General features: G+C 42.6%; 1 protein-coding gene across 3 annotated transcripts in view; it reads right to left on the bottom strand.

Annotated features, from left to right (window-relative positions):
- Positions 1-442: 442 nt before the first annotated feature.
- SANBR (SANT and BTB domain regulator of CSR) overlaps positions 443-11128 on the bottom strand; it is a gene marked incomplete at both ends in the record, with an annotated part of 69049 nt that continues 58363 nt past the window's right edge. For all 3 annotated transcript variants that reach the window (XM_080712039.1, XM_080712041.1, XM_080712040.1), the window contains 3 exons: positions 443-479; positions 6579-6670; positions 7991-8079. In XM_080712039.1, coding sequence (XP_080568165.1) covers positions 443-479; positions 6579-6670; positions 7991-8079 — 218 coding nt within the window. The remainder of the gene's footprint in view (positions 480-6578; positions 6671-7990; positions 8080-11128) is intronic.

Here is an 11128-nt window from a genome sequence, read left to right as displayed (position 1 = left end):
ACCTCCGAGCTACACCTCCTGCCCTATTTTTTATTCTTTATTTTGAAACCGGGTCTTACTGAGTTGCAGAGGGCCTCACCAAGTAGCTGAGGCTCTCCGCGAACCACGATCCTCCCGTCTCAGCCTCCCGAATGCTGAGATTACAAGCGTGCACTACCACGCCTGGCTTAGAGCTAGGAATCTTAACTATGCAAAGGTTGTAAATAATTGTTTTCTACATAGCCTAGAATCATACTAAAAGAAAATTAAACATAAGAAGTTCCATGTTTACAATTAGATTTTCATAAAACCTAACTACATATTTCTCTTAGCATTAAGATTTGTGTGTCTGCAAGAATAATAAATAAAACATCAAGAAGCCATCGTTCTGAAGGTCTTCAAGAAGTGAAAAATTTTGGATATCCAGGAGGGTGCCTTCTGTCTTTTTATATCTTAAGGTGATTTATGCAGGACGTCCTTGACCAAAACGGCTTTTAGACCTAAATTTTTTTTTAAACAGAAAATAAAGTCAGAGTTGCTGTTGCTGCTGCTTTAGACTCTGTTTGACAATACCAAAGCTTAATGAGCTTTCATGTAGTTCCACAATCCATTTTTTTCTTCTTTCTTTTTGTAACACTGGGGATTGAGCCCAGGGAAATTCCACTCTGAGCTATACTCTCAGTCTTATTTTATTTTTACTTTGAAACAGGGTTTCACTAGGTTGATGAGTCTTACTACCTGCTGAGGCTGGACTCCAACCTGCAATCCTTCTGTCTCAGCCTCCCAAGAACTGGGATTACAAACACGTACCACCAAGCCCAGCTCCATAATCCATTTTCTAATGAGATATAACATGGTATATTATATATGTGAACCAGTATAATCAAATACATTAATCTCTTCAGTAAAACAGATTTTTCTCACATTAAGTGAGAGAAAAGCTATAAATATAGCCAGGCGTGGTGGCGCATGCTTCTAGTCCCAGCATTCGGGAGGCTGAGACAAGAGGATCGCCATTCTTGGACAACCTCAGCTACTTAATGAGGCCCTTTGCAACTCAGTGAGACCCTGTTTCAAAATAAAGAATAAAAAATAAGGCTGGGGTTCTAGCTTGAAGGTAGAATGCCCCTGGGTTCCATTCCCAGGACGGCAAAAATAAAATAAATAAAATAAAAACTACAAATATCACAGCAGCAAAGTTCAAGTATTTTTCCCCCCTCCTTTTAGTGTTGGGGGTTGAATCTAACACTTTGTTTATACTGGGCAAGTGCTCTTTTAATCAGCTACAGCCCTAGGTTTTTTTTTTTTTTTTTATGGTACTGGGGATTGAATCCAGAGACAGTCTACCATTGGGCTACATGCTTAGCCCACTTTATTTTATTTTATTTTATTTTTTTGCGGGTCTGGGGATGAAACTCAGGGGCATTCGACCTCCAAGCTACACCCCCTGCCCTGTTTTTTATTCTTTTTATTTTGAAACAGGGTCTCACTAAATTATGGAGGGCCTCACTAAGTAGCTGAGGCTGTCAGCGAACCACAATCCTCCAGTGTCAGCCTCCCGAATGCTGGGATTACAAGTGTGTGTCAACACACCCAGCTTATTTTTATTTTGAAACAAGATCACTACTTGCTGAAGTTGTCCTCGAACTTGTGATAATCCTGTCTCAGCCTCCCCAAACCTGTGATTACAGGCATGCACCACCAAGTCCAGTTTTAATTTTTTTTTTGTACTTAGGATTGAACCTATAGGCATTCTACCTCCAAGCTGTGCCCCCAGCCTGATTTTTTAATTTCTTATATGGAAACAGGGTCTCATTAGGTTGCTGAACACCTTACTAGGTGGTTCAGGTTGGCTTTGAACCTCTGATCCTCCTGTATCAGCCTCCTAATTATTGAGATTACAGGAGATTGCCACCATACCTGGCTACCAGTCTTTTTTTTTTTTTTTTTTGTGGTACTGGGGGTGGAACCCAGGGGCTTTTCTACCTCTGGGCTATACTTCCAGACCTATTTTATACTTTATTTGGAAACAGGGTCTCACTAAGTTGCTGAGAGCCTAAGTAGCTGAGGCTGGCTTCGAACCTGTGTGATCCTCCTGTCTCAGCCTCCTAAGCGCTGGGATTACAAGCGTGCGCTGCCACGCCTGGCTACCAGTCCTTTTTAAATTTTATTTGGGGCTGGACATGGTGGTGCATGCTTGTAATTCCAGTATTTCGGAGGCTGAGACAGAAGGATTGCAGGTTCGTGGCTAGGCCCAGCTTACTTAAGCCCTCTGCAATTTAGTGAGACCCTCTTTCAAGTTAAAGAATAAAAAGTTCAGCCGGGCATAGTGGCGCACGCTTGTAATCCCAGCATTCAGGAGGCTGAGACCGAGGATCACAGTTCGCGGACAGCCTCAGCTACTTAGTGAGGCCCTCTGCAATTTAGTGAGACCCTGTTTCAAAATAAAGAATAAAAAATAGGGCAGAGAATGTAGATTGGGGGTAGAATGCCCTGGCTTCCATCCCCAGACCCACAAAAAAAAAAAAAAAAAAGAATAAAAAGTTCAGAGGTAGAATGCCCTGGGTTCAATCTCAAAGTTGCTGAGGCTGTCCTTGAGCTGGTGACACTCCTGCCTCAGTCTCCTGAGGTTGCTAGGAAGGTATGTACTATGATGCCAGCTGAATTTTGAATTGTCACTAGTGTAATGAATAAATAAACAAATAACTATACCAGCTGGGTGTGGTGGCGCACACCTCTAATCCCAATACTTAGGAGGCTGAGACAGGAGGAACAGGGATTTGCAGTCAGCCTCACCAACATGAGGCACTTCATAACTTAGTGAGACCCCATTTCTTTTTCCTTTTTTTTTTGCAGTACTGGGGATGGAACTTAAAGGCATTCCACCTCCGAGCTACACCCCCAGCCCTATTTTTCATTCTTCATTTTTATTATTATTATTATTTTTTTGCGGGTCTGGGGATGAAACCCAGGGGCATTCAACCTCCGAGCTACACCCCCTGCCCTATTTTTTATTCTTTATTTTGAAATAGGGTTTCACTAAGTTGCAAAGGGCCTCACTAAGTAGCTGAGGCTGTCCACGAACCGCAATCCTCCCGTCTCAGCCTCTCCGATGCTGGGATTACAAGCGTGCGCCACCACGCCCAGCATTATTCTTTATTTTTAAACAGGATCTCACTGAATTGCAAAGGGCCTCACTAAGTAGTAGCTGGGGCTGTCCTTGAACCGGGTTCCTCCTGTCTCCACCTTCAGAATGCTGGAGACCCTGTTTCAAATTAAAATAAAATAGGATGGGCTGTGTAACTCAGATACAGAATGCTCTGAGTTCATCCCCAGGACTACAAACAAAACAAAACTATTATTTTGCTGAGCTTTCTTTCTTTCTTTTTCTTTTTTTTTTTTTTTTTGCGGGTCTGAGGATGGGCATTCGACCTCCAAGCTATACCCCCCGTCCTATTTTTTAAATTTATTTTGAATCAGGGTCTCAGGGTCTCACTGAGTTGCAGAGGGCCTCACTAAGTAGCTGAGGCTGTCCACGAACATGATCCTCCAGTCTCAGACTCCGGAATGCTGGGATTACAAATGTGTACCACCACGCCCGGCTTATTCTTTGTTTTGAGACAGGGTTTCACTAAATTGCAGAGGGCCTCACTAAGTAGCTGAGGCTGTCCGTGAACTGGGATCCTCTGGTTTCAGCCTCCTGAATGCTGGGATTACAAACGTGTGCCACCACACTCGGCTTTTTGCTGACCTTTCTGTATTTCAGATTAACAGATAAGGCATTAGGATTTGTAATGTATTAATGCTCAAATTTTGGTATCTTAATCTCTAACAGAAAATTTGTGATATAAAATGACAAAAGATCCATAAATTATATTTTAAGATAAAATAATAAAGGCTGGGCATGGTGGCGCATTCTTGTAATCCCAGTACTTGGGAGGCTGAGACAGGAGGATCGCAGGTTCATGGCCAGCTTCAGCTACTTAGTGAGGCTCTTTGAAACTCACTGAGACCCTGTTTCAAAATAAAGAATAAAAATACTGCTGGGGGTAAGCCCGGTGTGGTGGTGCATGCTTGTAATCCCAGCCTTTGGGAGGCTGAGACAGGAGGATCCTGGTTTGTGGACAGCCTCAGCTACTATTTAGTGAGGCCCTTTGCAACTCAATGAGACCTTGTTTCAAAATAAAGAATAAAAATAGGGCTGGGGTCTTAGCTTGGAGGTAGAATGGCCCTGGGTTCCATCCCCAGTACCACAAAAACAAAAAATCAAAAACAAACAAACAAAAACCCTCTAGCTGAGCATAGTGGCACATGCCTATAATCCCAATATTTGGGAGACTGAGACAGTATCATCACAGGTTTGAGGATAGCCTCAGCAAGAAGTGAGACTCTCATCAACCTAATGAGACCCTATTTCCACGTAAAAATAAATACATAAAACAGGGCTGGGGACATAGCCTGGAGGCATAAGGCCTCTGGGTTCCAACTCTAGTTACACACACACACACACACACACACACACACACACCCCAAACAAACATAACTTTGCTTTCATTAAATCTTGTACTTATGACTTTGTGTGTGTGTGTGTGTGTGTGTGTGTGTGTGTGTGTGTGTGTTACTAGGGATTGAATCCAGAGGCACTCTACCCCTAAGCTATACCTTCAGTGCTATTTCAATTTTTTTTTTTTTTTTTGAGCGTCTGGGGATGGAACCCAGAGGCATTTGACCTCTGAGCTACACCCCTGCCCAATTTTTTATTCTTTATTTTGAAACAGGGTCTCACTGAGTTGCGGAGGGCCTCACTAAGTATCCGAGGCTGTCTGTGAACTGCAATCCTCTGTTTTCAGCCTCCCAAATGCTGGGATTACAAGCATGCGCCACCATGCCCAGCTCTCAATTTTTTATTTTGAAACAAGGTCTCACTAAATTGTGGAGGAACTTGCTAAATTGCTAAGGCTGGTTTGGAACCTCAATCCTCCGCTCTCAGCCTCCCAAGTACTGTGATCACAAGTGTGTGCCACCATGCAATCTTATTTTCTGATTTTTATTTTGAAACAGGGTCTCCCTAGGTTGATGAGTCTTTAGTACTAATCACTGTGGCTGGTCTTGAACCTGCAATCCTCTTGTTGTAGCCTCCCAAGCACTGGGATTATAGGAGTGCATCACCATCCCCAGCTCATAACTTTTTTCACTAAGTAGTAGCTGAGGCTGGCTTCGAACCACAATTCTCCTGTCTCAGACTCCCAAATGCTAGTATTACAAGCATGCGCCATCACACATGCCTTTTTTTTTTTTTTTTGGTGGTACTGGGGATGGAACCCTTCTACCTCTGGGCTACACTCCCATACCTATTTTAAGCCAGGTGTAGTGGCAAAGGCTTGTAATCCCGGCGGAGGATTGCACAGGTTTAAAGCCAGCCTCAGCTACTTAGTGAGACCTGTTTCTAAATAAAAAACAAAAAAATAAAAATAAATGGATCCCAGTGACATTCTATCTCTGAGCCACATCCTAGCTCTGTTTTTTTATTTTTTATTTTTTGTGGTACTGGGGATGGAACCCAGGGTTTTGGGTTTTTTTTCTGGTGTGTGTGTTGGGGGGTACTGGGGGTAGAACCCAGGGGCTTTTCTACCTCCAGACTCCCAGACCTATTTTTTTACTTTATTTGGAAACAGGGTCTCACTAAGTTGCTGAGAGCCTCACTAAGTAGCTGAGGCTGGCTTCAAACCTTTGCAATCCTCCTGTCTCAGCCTCCCAAGGGCTGGAATTACATGCATGCGCCACCATGCCTGGCTTCTATTTCTTATTCTTTATTTTGAAACAGGGTCTCACTGAGTTGCAAAGTCACTAAGTAGCTGAGCCTGTCCTCGAACAGGGATTTTCCTTTCTCAGCCTTCTGAATGCTAGGATTACAAGCGTGTGCCACCATGCCCGGCTTAAAAACCTTAAATTTAAGTTAAAACATGGTTCTGATTAGTGTCTTAATGATCTTATCCTTAAACAAAACATAAACTTGGAACTCAAATTATGTCCTTCTAGTGTTCATATATTTGTGTGTATGTGTGTGTGTCTGTGGGTGGGGTACTGGAGATTGAACCCAGGGACATTCTAGCTCCGAGCTACATTCCCAGCCTGTTTTATCTTTATTTTGCAGTAGGGTCTCTATAAGTTAATGAGAGTCTCACTACTTGCTGACGCTGTCCTCAAACCTGTTGTTCTCCTGTCTTAGCCTCTCAAGGTTTACAGATGTGTATTACCATGCCCAGCTTAGTGTTCATATTCTTTGACATTAAAAAAATAATCAGTTCGCCGGGTATGGTGACGACACTTGTAATTCTGGTACTTGGGACGCTGAGACATTAGGATCATGCAGGTTTGAACCCAGCCTCAGTTTAGTGAGGCTCTCAGCAACTTAGTGAGATCCTATTTCCAAATAAAATATAAAACAGGTCTGGGAGTGTGGCCCGGAGGTAGAAAGCCCCTGGGTTCCACCCCAGTACCCCCCCCACACACACAACACACACAACACACACACACACACACACACACAAAATCAGTTCAAAGTCAGTAGCTTTCTAAATTAGTCTCTGCTGACTTACCTGGTGTTTTTCTCTGAGCTGCTTTGTCGCACATTTACAGGCACTGAGGCTTTGATTTGTGCTTCGAGCCTGGAATAAATACCTCCTGCAAACTAAAAAATAAAGAATAAAAATTAAGTTATTTTTAAGAAACCAACAACAGCTCTGCTTTATCAAAATGATATACCCTAGCTGGGCGTGGTGGTACCCGCTTAAAATCCCAGCATTTGGGAGGCTGAGAAAGGAGGATCCTGGTTCAAGAACAGCCTCAGCTACTTAGTGAGGCCCTTTGCAACTCAGCGAGAGTCTGTTTCAAAATAAAGAATAAAATATAGGGCTAGGCTATAGCTCAGAGGTAGAATTCTCCTGGGTTTCATCCCTAGTACCACCAAAAAAAAAAAAAAAAAAAAAAAGGCATACCCTAGCCAGTGCAGTGGTACACACTTGTAATCCCAGTACTTGGGAGGCTGAGAGAGGAGGATCTGGGTTCAAGGACAGCCTCAGCAAATTAGTGAATCCATCTGCAACTTAGTGAGACCTTGTTTTAAATTAAGGAATAAAAAATAGGGCCCCAGGAGAGTAGCTCAGAGGTAGAATTCCCCTGGGTTTCATCCACAGTACCACACACACACACAAAAAAGTATACCCTGTTTGGTGTGTGTGTATTTGTGTGGCACTGGAGCCTGAACCCAGGGACATTCTACCACTAAGCTACACCTCCCGCCAGGCCTTTGATTTTCTATTTTGAAACAGAGTCTCGCTAAGTTGCTGAGGATCCAAGTTTCTGAGGCTGGCCATAGACCTGCAATCCTCCTGTGTCAACTTCACAAACACTGTGATTGCAGGTGTGTCCCACCACATCGGCTAAGAAGCAGCACTTCATGCTTTAGGACTGGTTGAGGTTGTATTTGAGAAAATTCTTTTCGAAGCTGCTTGTAGTGGCATTGAGGTCTAGTAAGCAGGGTTGGAGTCACTCTTTCTTCCTTTCTTTCTTTGCGGTACTGGGGATGGAACTCAGGGGCAGTCTATCTCCAAGCTACATCCCCCGGCCCTAGTTTTTTTTTTTTTTTATTCTTTATTTTGAAACAGGGTCTCACTAAGTTGTGGAGAGCTTCACTAAGTAGCTGAGGCTGTCTGCAAACCGCAATGCTTATAATCCCAGTACTTGGGAAGCTGAGAAACTGAGACAGGAGAATTGTAGGTTCTAAGCCAGCCTCAGCAATTTAGCAAGGCTCTCAGCAACCTAGTGAGCTCCTGTTTCCAAATTAGAAATAAAAATTGGGCTGGGAATATACCTTTGAGGTAAAACACCTCCTGGTTCAATCCCCAGTATCAAAAACAAACAAAACAAATCTTGCTTAAAACATATTTTTACTCTTCATGAGTAAAATTAGGAGGGAATGTCTTATATAACAATAATAAACATTTCTTACTTCTTTTGCTTCCTTTGACTTGACTCGGTCCAGATCACCCAATCTCATTTTTATTAGGTGCCCTGTAATTTCAGACATCCGTCGCTGATCTGAAGGTTAAAAGAATAAACATTACTTTTGAAGAGGATGATTCAGAACTTTGGTTTCTTTTTTCTTTTTTTGTGGTACTGGGGGTGGAACCCAGGGGCATTCTACTTCCAAGTTACACCCCTATCCCTATTTTTTCTTTCTTTCTTTCTATTTATTTTTGTGGTACTGGAGATGGAACCCAGGGGCATTCTACCTCCGGGCTACACCCCCAGCTCTATTTTTTATTCTTTATTTTGGAACAGGGTCTCCCTGAATTGCAAAGGGACTCACTAAGTAGCTGAGGCTGTCCTCAAACTGTGATCTCAGCTTCTCAAATGCTGGGATTACAAGCATATGCCACCACGCCTAGCTTTTTCTTTATTTTTGAAACAGGGTCTCACTAAGTTGCTGAGAGCCTCACTATGTACTGAGGCTGTCTGCAAACTTGTGATCCTCCTGTCTCAGCCTCCTAAGTGCTGGGATGACAATCATGCGCCACCACACCTGGCTAGTTTCTTCTCTTTTTAATCTTTTGTGTGTGTGTGGTACTGGGGATTGAATCCAAAGGTATTCTACCTCTGAGATGTACCTTCACTCCTATTTTTTTTTTCTTTATTTTGAAACAAAAGTCTTGCTAAGTTGCAGAGGGCCCAAGTAGCTGAGGTTGGTTATGAACCTGTGATCCTCCTGTTTCAGCCTTCCAAGTACTATATTACATGTTGTATACCACTATGCCTGGATAACTTTAGTTCTCTCTCTCTCTCTCTCTCTCTTTCTTTCTTTCTTTCTTTCTTTCTTTCTTTCTCTCTCTCTCTCTCTCTCTCTCTCTCTCTCTCTTCTTTCTTTCTTTCTTTCTTTCTTTCTTTCTTTCTTTCTTTCTTTCTTTTTGCGGTACTGGGGATTGGACCCAGGGCATTCTACCTCCGAGCTATACCCCCAACCTTATTTTTTATTCATTTTATTTTGTGGTACTGGGGATTGAACTCAAAGGCATTTTACCTCTGAGCTATACACTATTTCTTATTTGGAAACGGTCTAAGTTGCTGAAAGCCTCACAAAATTGCTGAGAATAGCTTTGAACCTGCAATCTTCCTAACTCAGCCTCTCAAGTACTGTGATTACAGGTGTGTGCCACCATGCCTGGCTTATTTTTTATTTTATTTTATTTTTTGTGGTACTAGGGATGGAACCCAGGGGCCTTCCACCTCCGAGATATACCTCCAGACTGATTTTATATTTTATTTGGAAACAGGGTCTCACTATAAGTTGCAGAGATCCTCACTAAGCTGCTAAGGCTGGCTTCAAATCTGTGATCCTCCTGTCTCTGCCTCCCAAGTACTGGAATTACAGGTGTGTGCCACCATGCCTGGCTACGGCTTATTCTTTATTTTGAAACATGGTCTCACTAAATTGCAGAGAGCCTTACTAAGTAGCTGTGAACCTACAATCCTCCTGTCTCAGCATCTCAAGTACTGGGATTACAAATATGTACTACCATACCTGATAAACAGGACTTATGAAAATATCTTTTGCTATTACTTTTCAGATGCATATCTCTATCTATGAAGCATTTTTTATGGTATTAGGGATTGAACCTAGGGGCATTCTACCTTCAAATCACACCCCCTGCTCTTTTTATTTTTTATGTGAAATAGGGTTTTGCTAGGTTGTTGATACTCTCCCTATGTTGCTGAGGCTGCCCTTTCAACCTGCAATCCTCTATTCTCAGCCTCTTCAAGTACTGGAATTTCAGGTATGCACCACTATGTCTGGCTCTATGAAGAATTTAAGGTAGTAAGTGGCAAAATTACTAGTATGTGGGTAATTGTGCTGTTATTTATTTATTTACTTATTTGCTTATTTATTTATTTGTGGTACTGGGGATGGAACCCAGGGGTGTTCTGCCTCCCCAGCCCTATTTTTTATTTATTTTGAAACAGGGTCTCACTGAGTTGCAAAGGGCCTCACTAAATAGCTGAGGCTGGCTTCGAACCTGCACGATCCTCCTGTCACAGTCTCCCAAATGCTGGGATTACAAGTGTGTACCAACACGTCTAGTTTGTGCTGTTTTTTTAGCTTATGGTAAACCAGCCTGTGGGTTGAATATGGCTTGACTGTGTCCACCCAAAAGTTCATGTGCTGATAGCTTGGTCTCTGATGAGGCGATTCTGAGAGTTAGTAGAACTTTAAGAAGTGGGATCTCGCTGGGTGTATGATGCTCCTGGGTTTAATCCCCAGTACTGAAAAAAAAAAAAAAAAAAAAGGTGGGGTCTAGTGGAAGGGAGTTAGGTCATTGAGAATCCCAATTAAACCTGGAAGAGTTTAATATAGTCCTTGTGGGGTCCTGCTTAGTTCCCACAAGAGCAAACTCTTATTAAAAAACAAGCCTGAGCTAGGTATGGTGGTAAATGCCTTTAATCCTAGTACTTAGGAGACTGAGACAGGAGGATCACAGGTTAAAAGTCAGTGTGAAGTAATTTAGTAAACTACCTCAAAATAAGGAATAAGATAGGCTGGGTGTATCTCAGAGCTATCGAGTACCTCTGGGTTCAATACCCATTACCAGACACATAAAAATAAAAATAGGTACAGCACATGCCTGTGATGTCAGTACTTGGTAGAACATCCCTGGTTTTAATCTCCAATACCACACACACAAGTAAATTAGAATAATAAAAAGTAGGGCATGGTGGCACACAACGACAACGCTAGTACTTGGGAGTCTGAGAGGAGGATTGCAGGTTTCTATTTTTTATTCTTTATTTTGAAACAGGGTCTCACTAAGTTGCAGAGGGCCTAAGTAGCTGAGACTGTCAGCCTTCCAAATGCTGGGATTAAAAGCATGCACCAGCCGGGCTTGGTGGTGCACAACTGTAATCCCTGCACTTAGGAGGCGGAGACAGGAGGATCGAGCAGGTTCGTTGTCAGCCTCACTGGCTTAAGAGATCCTGTTTCCAAATAAATAAAAAAAAGGTCTGGGAGTGCAGCCCGGAGGGGGAAGGGCTTCCAGGAACCCCAGTACCACAAAAAAAAAAAAAAAAAAAAAAAAAAAAAGCGTGCACCACTCCC

The sequence above is a fragment of the Muscardinus avellanarius genome, assembly GCF_963383645.1.
Source record: "Muscardinus avellanarius genome assembly, chromosome: 15".
Taxonomy (NCBI): Eukaryota; Metazoa; Chordata; class Mammalia; order Rodentia; family Gliridae; genus Muscardinus; species Muscardinus avellanarius.
The sequence above is the reverse complement of the archived record's forward strand: the minus strand, read 5'-3'. Positions and strand labels throughout refer to the sequence as shown.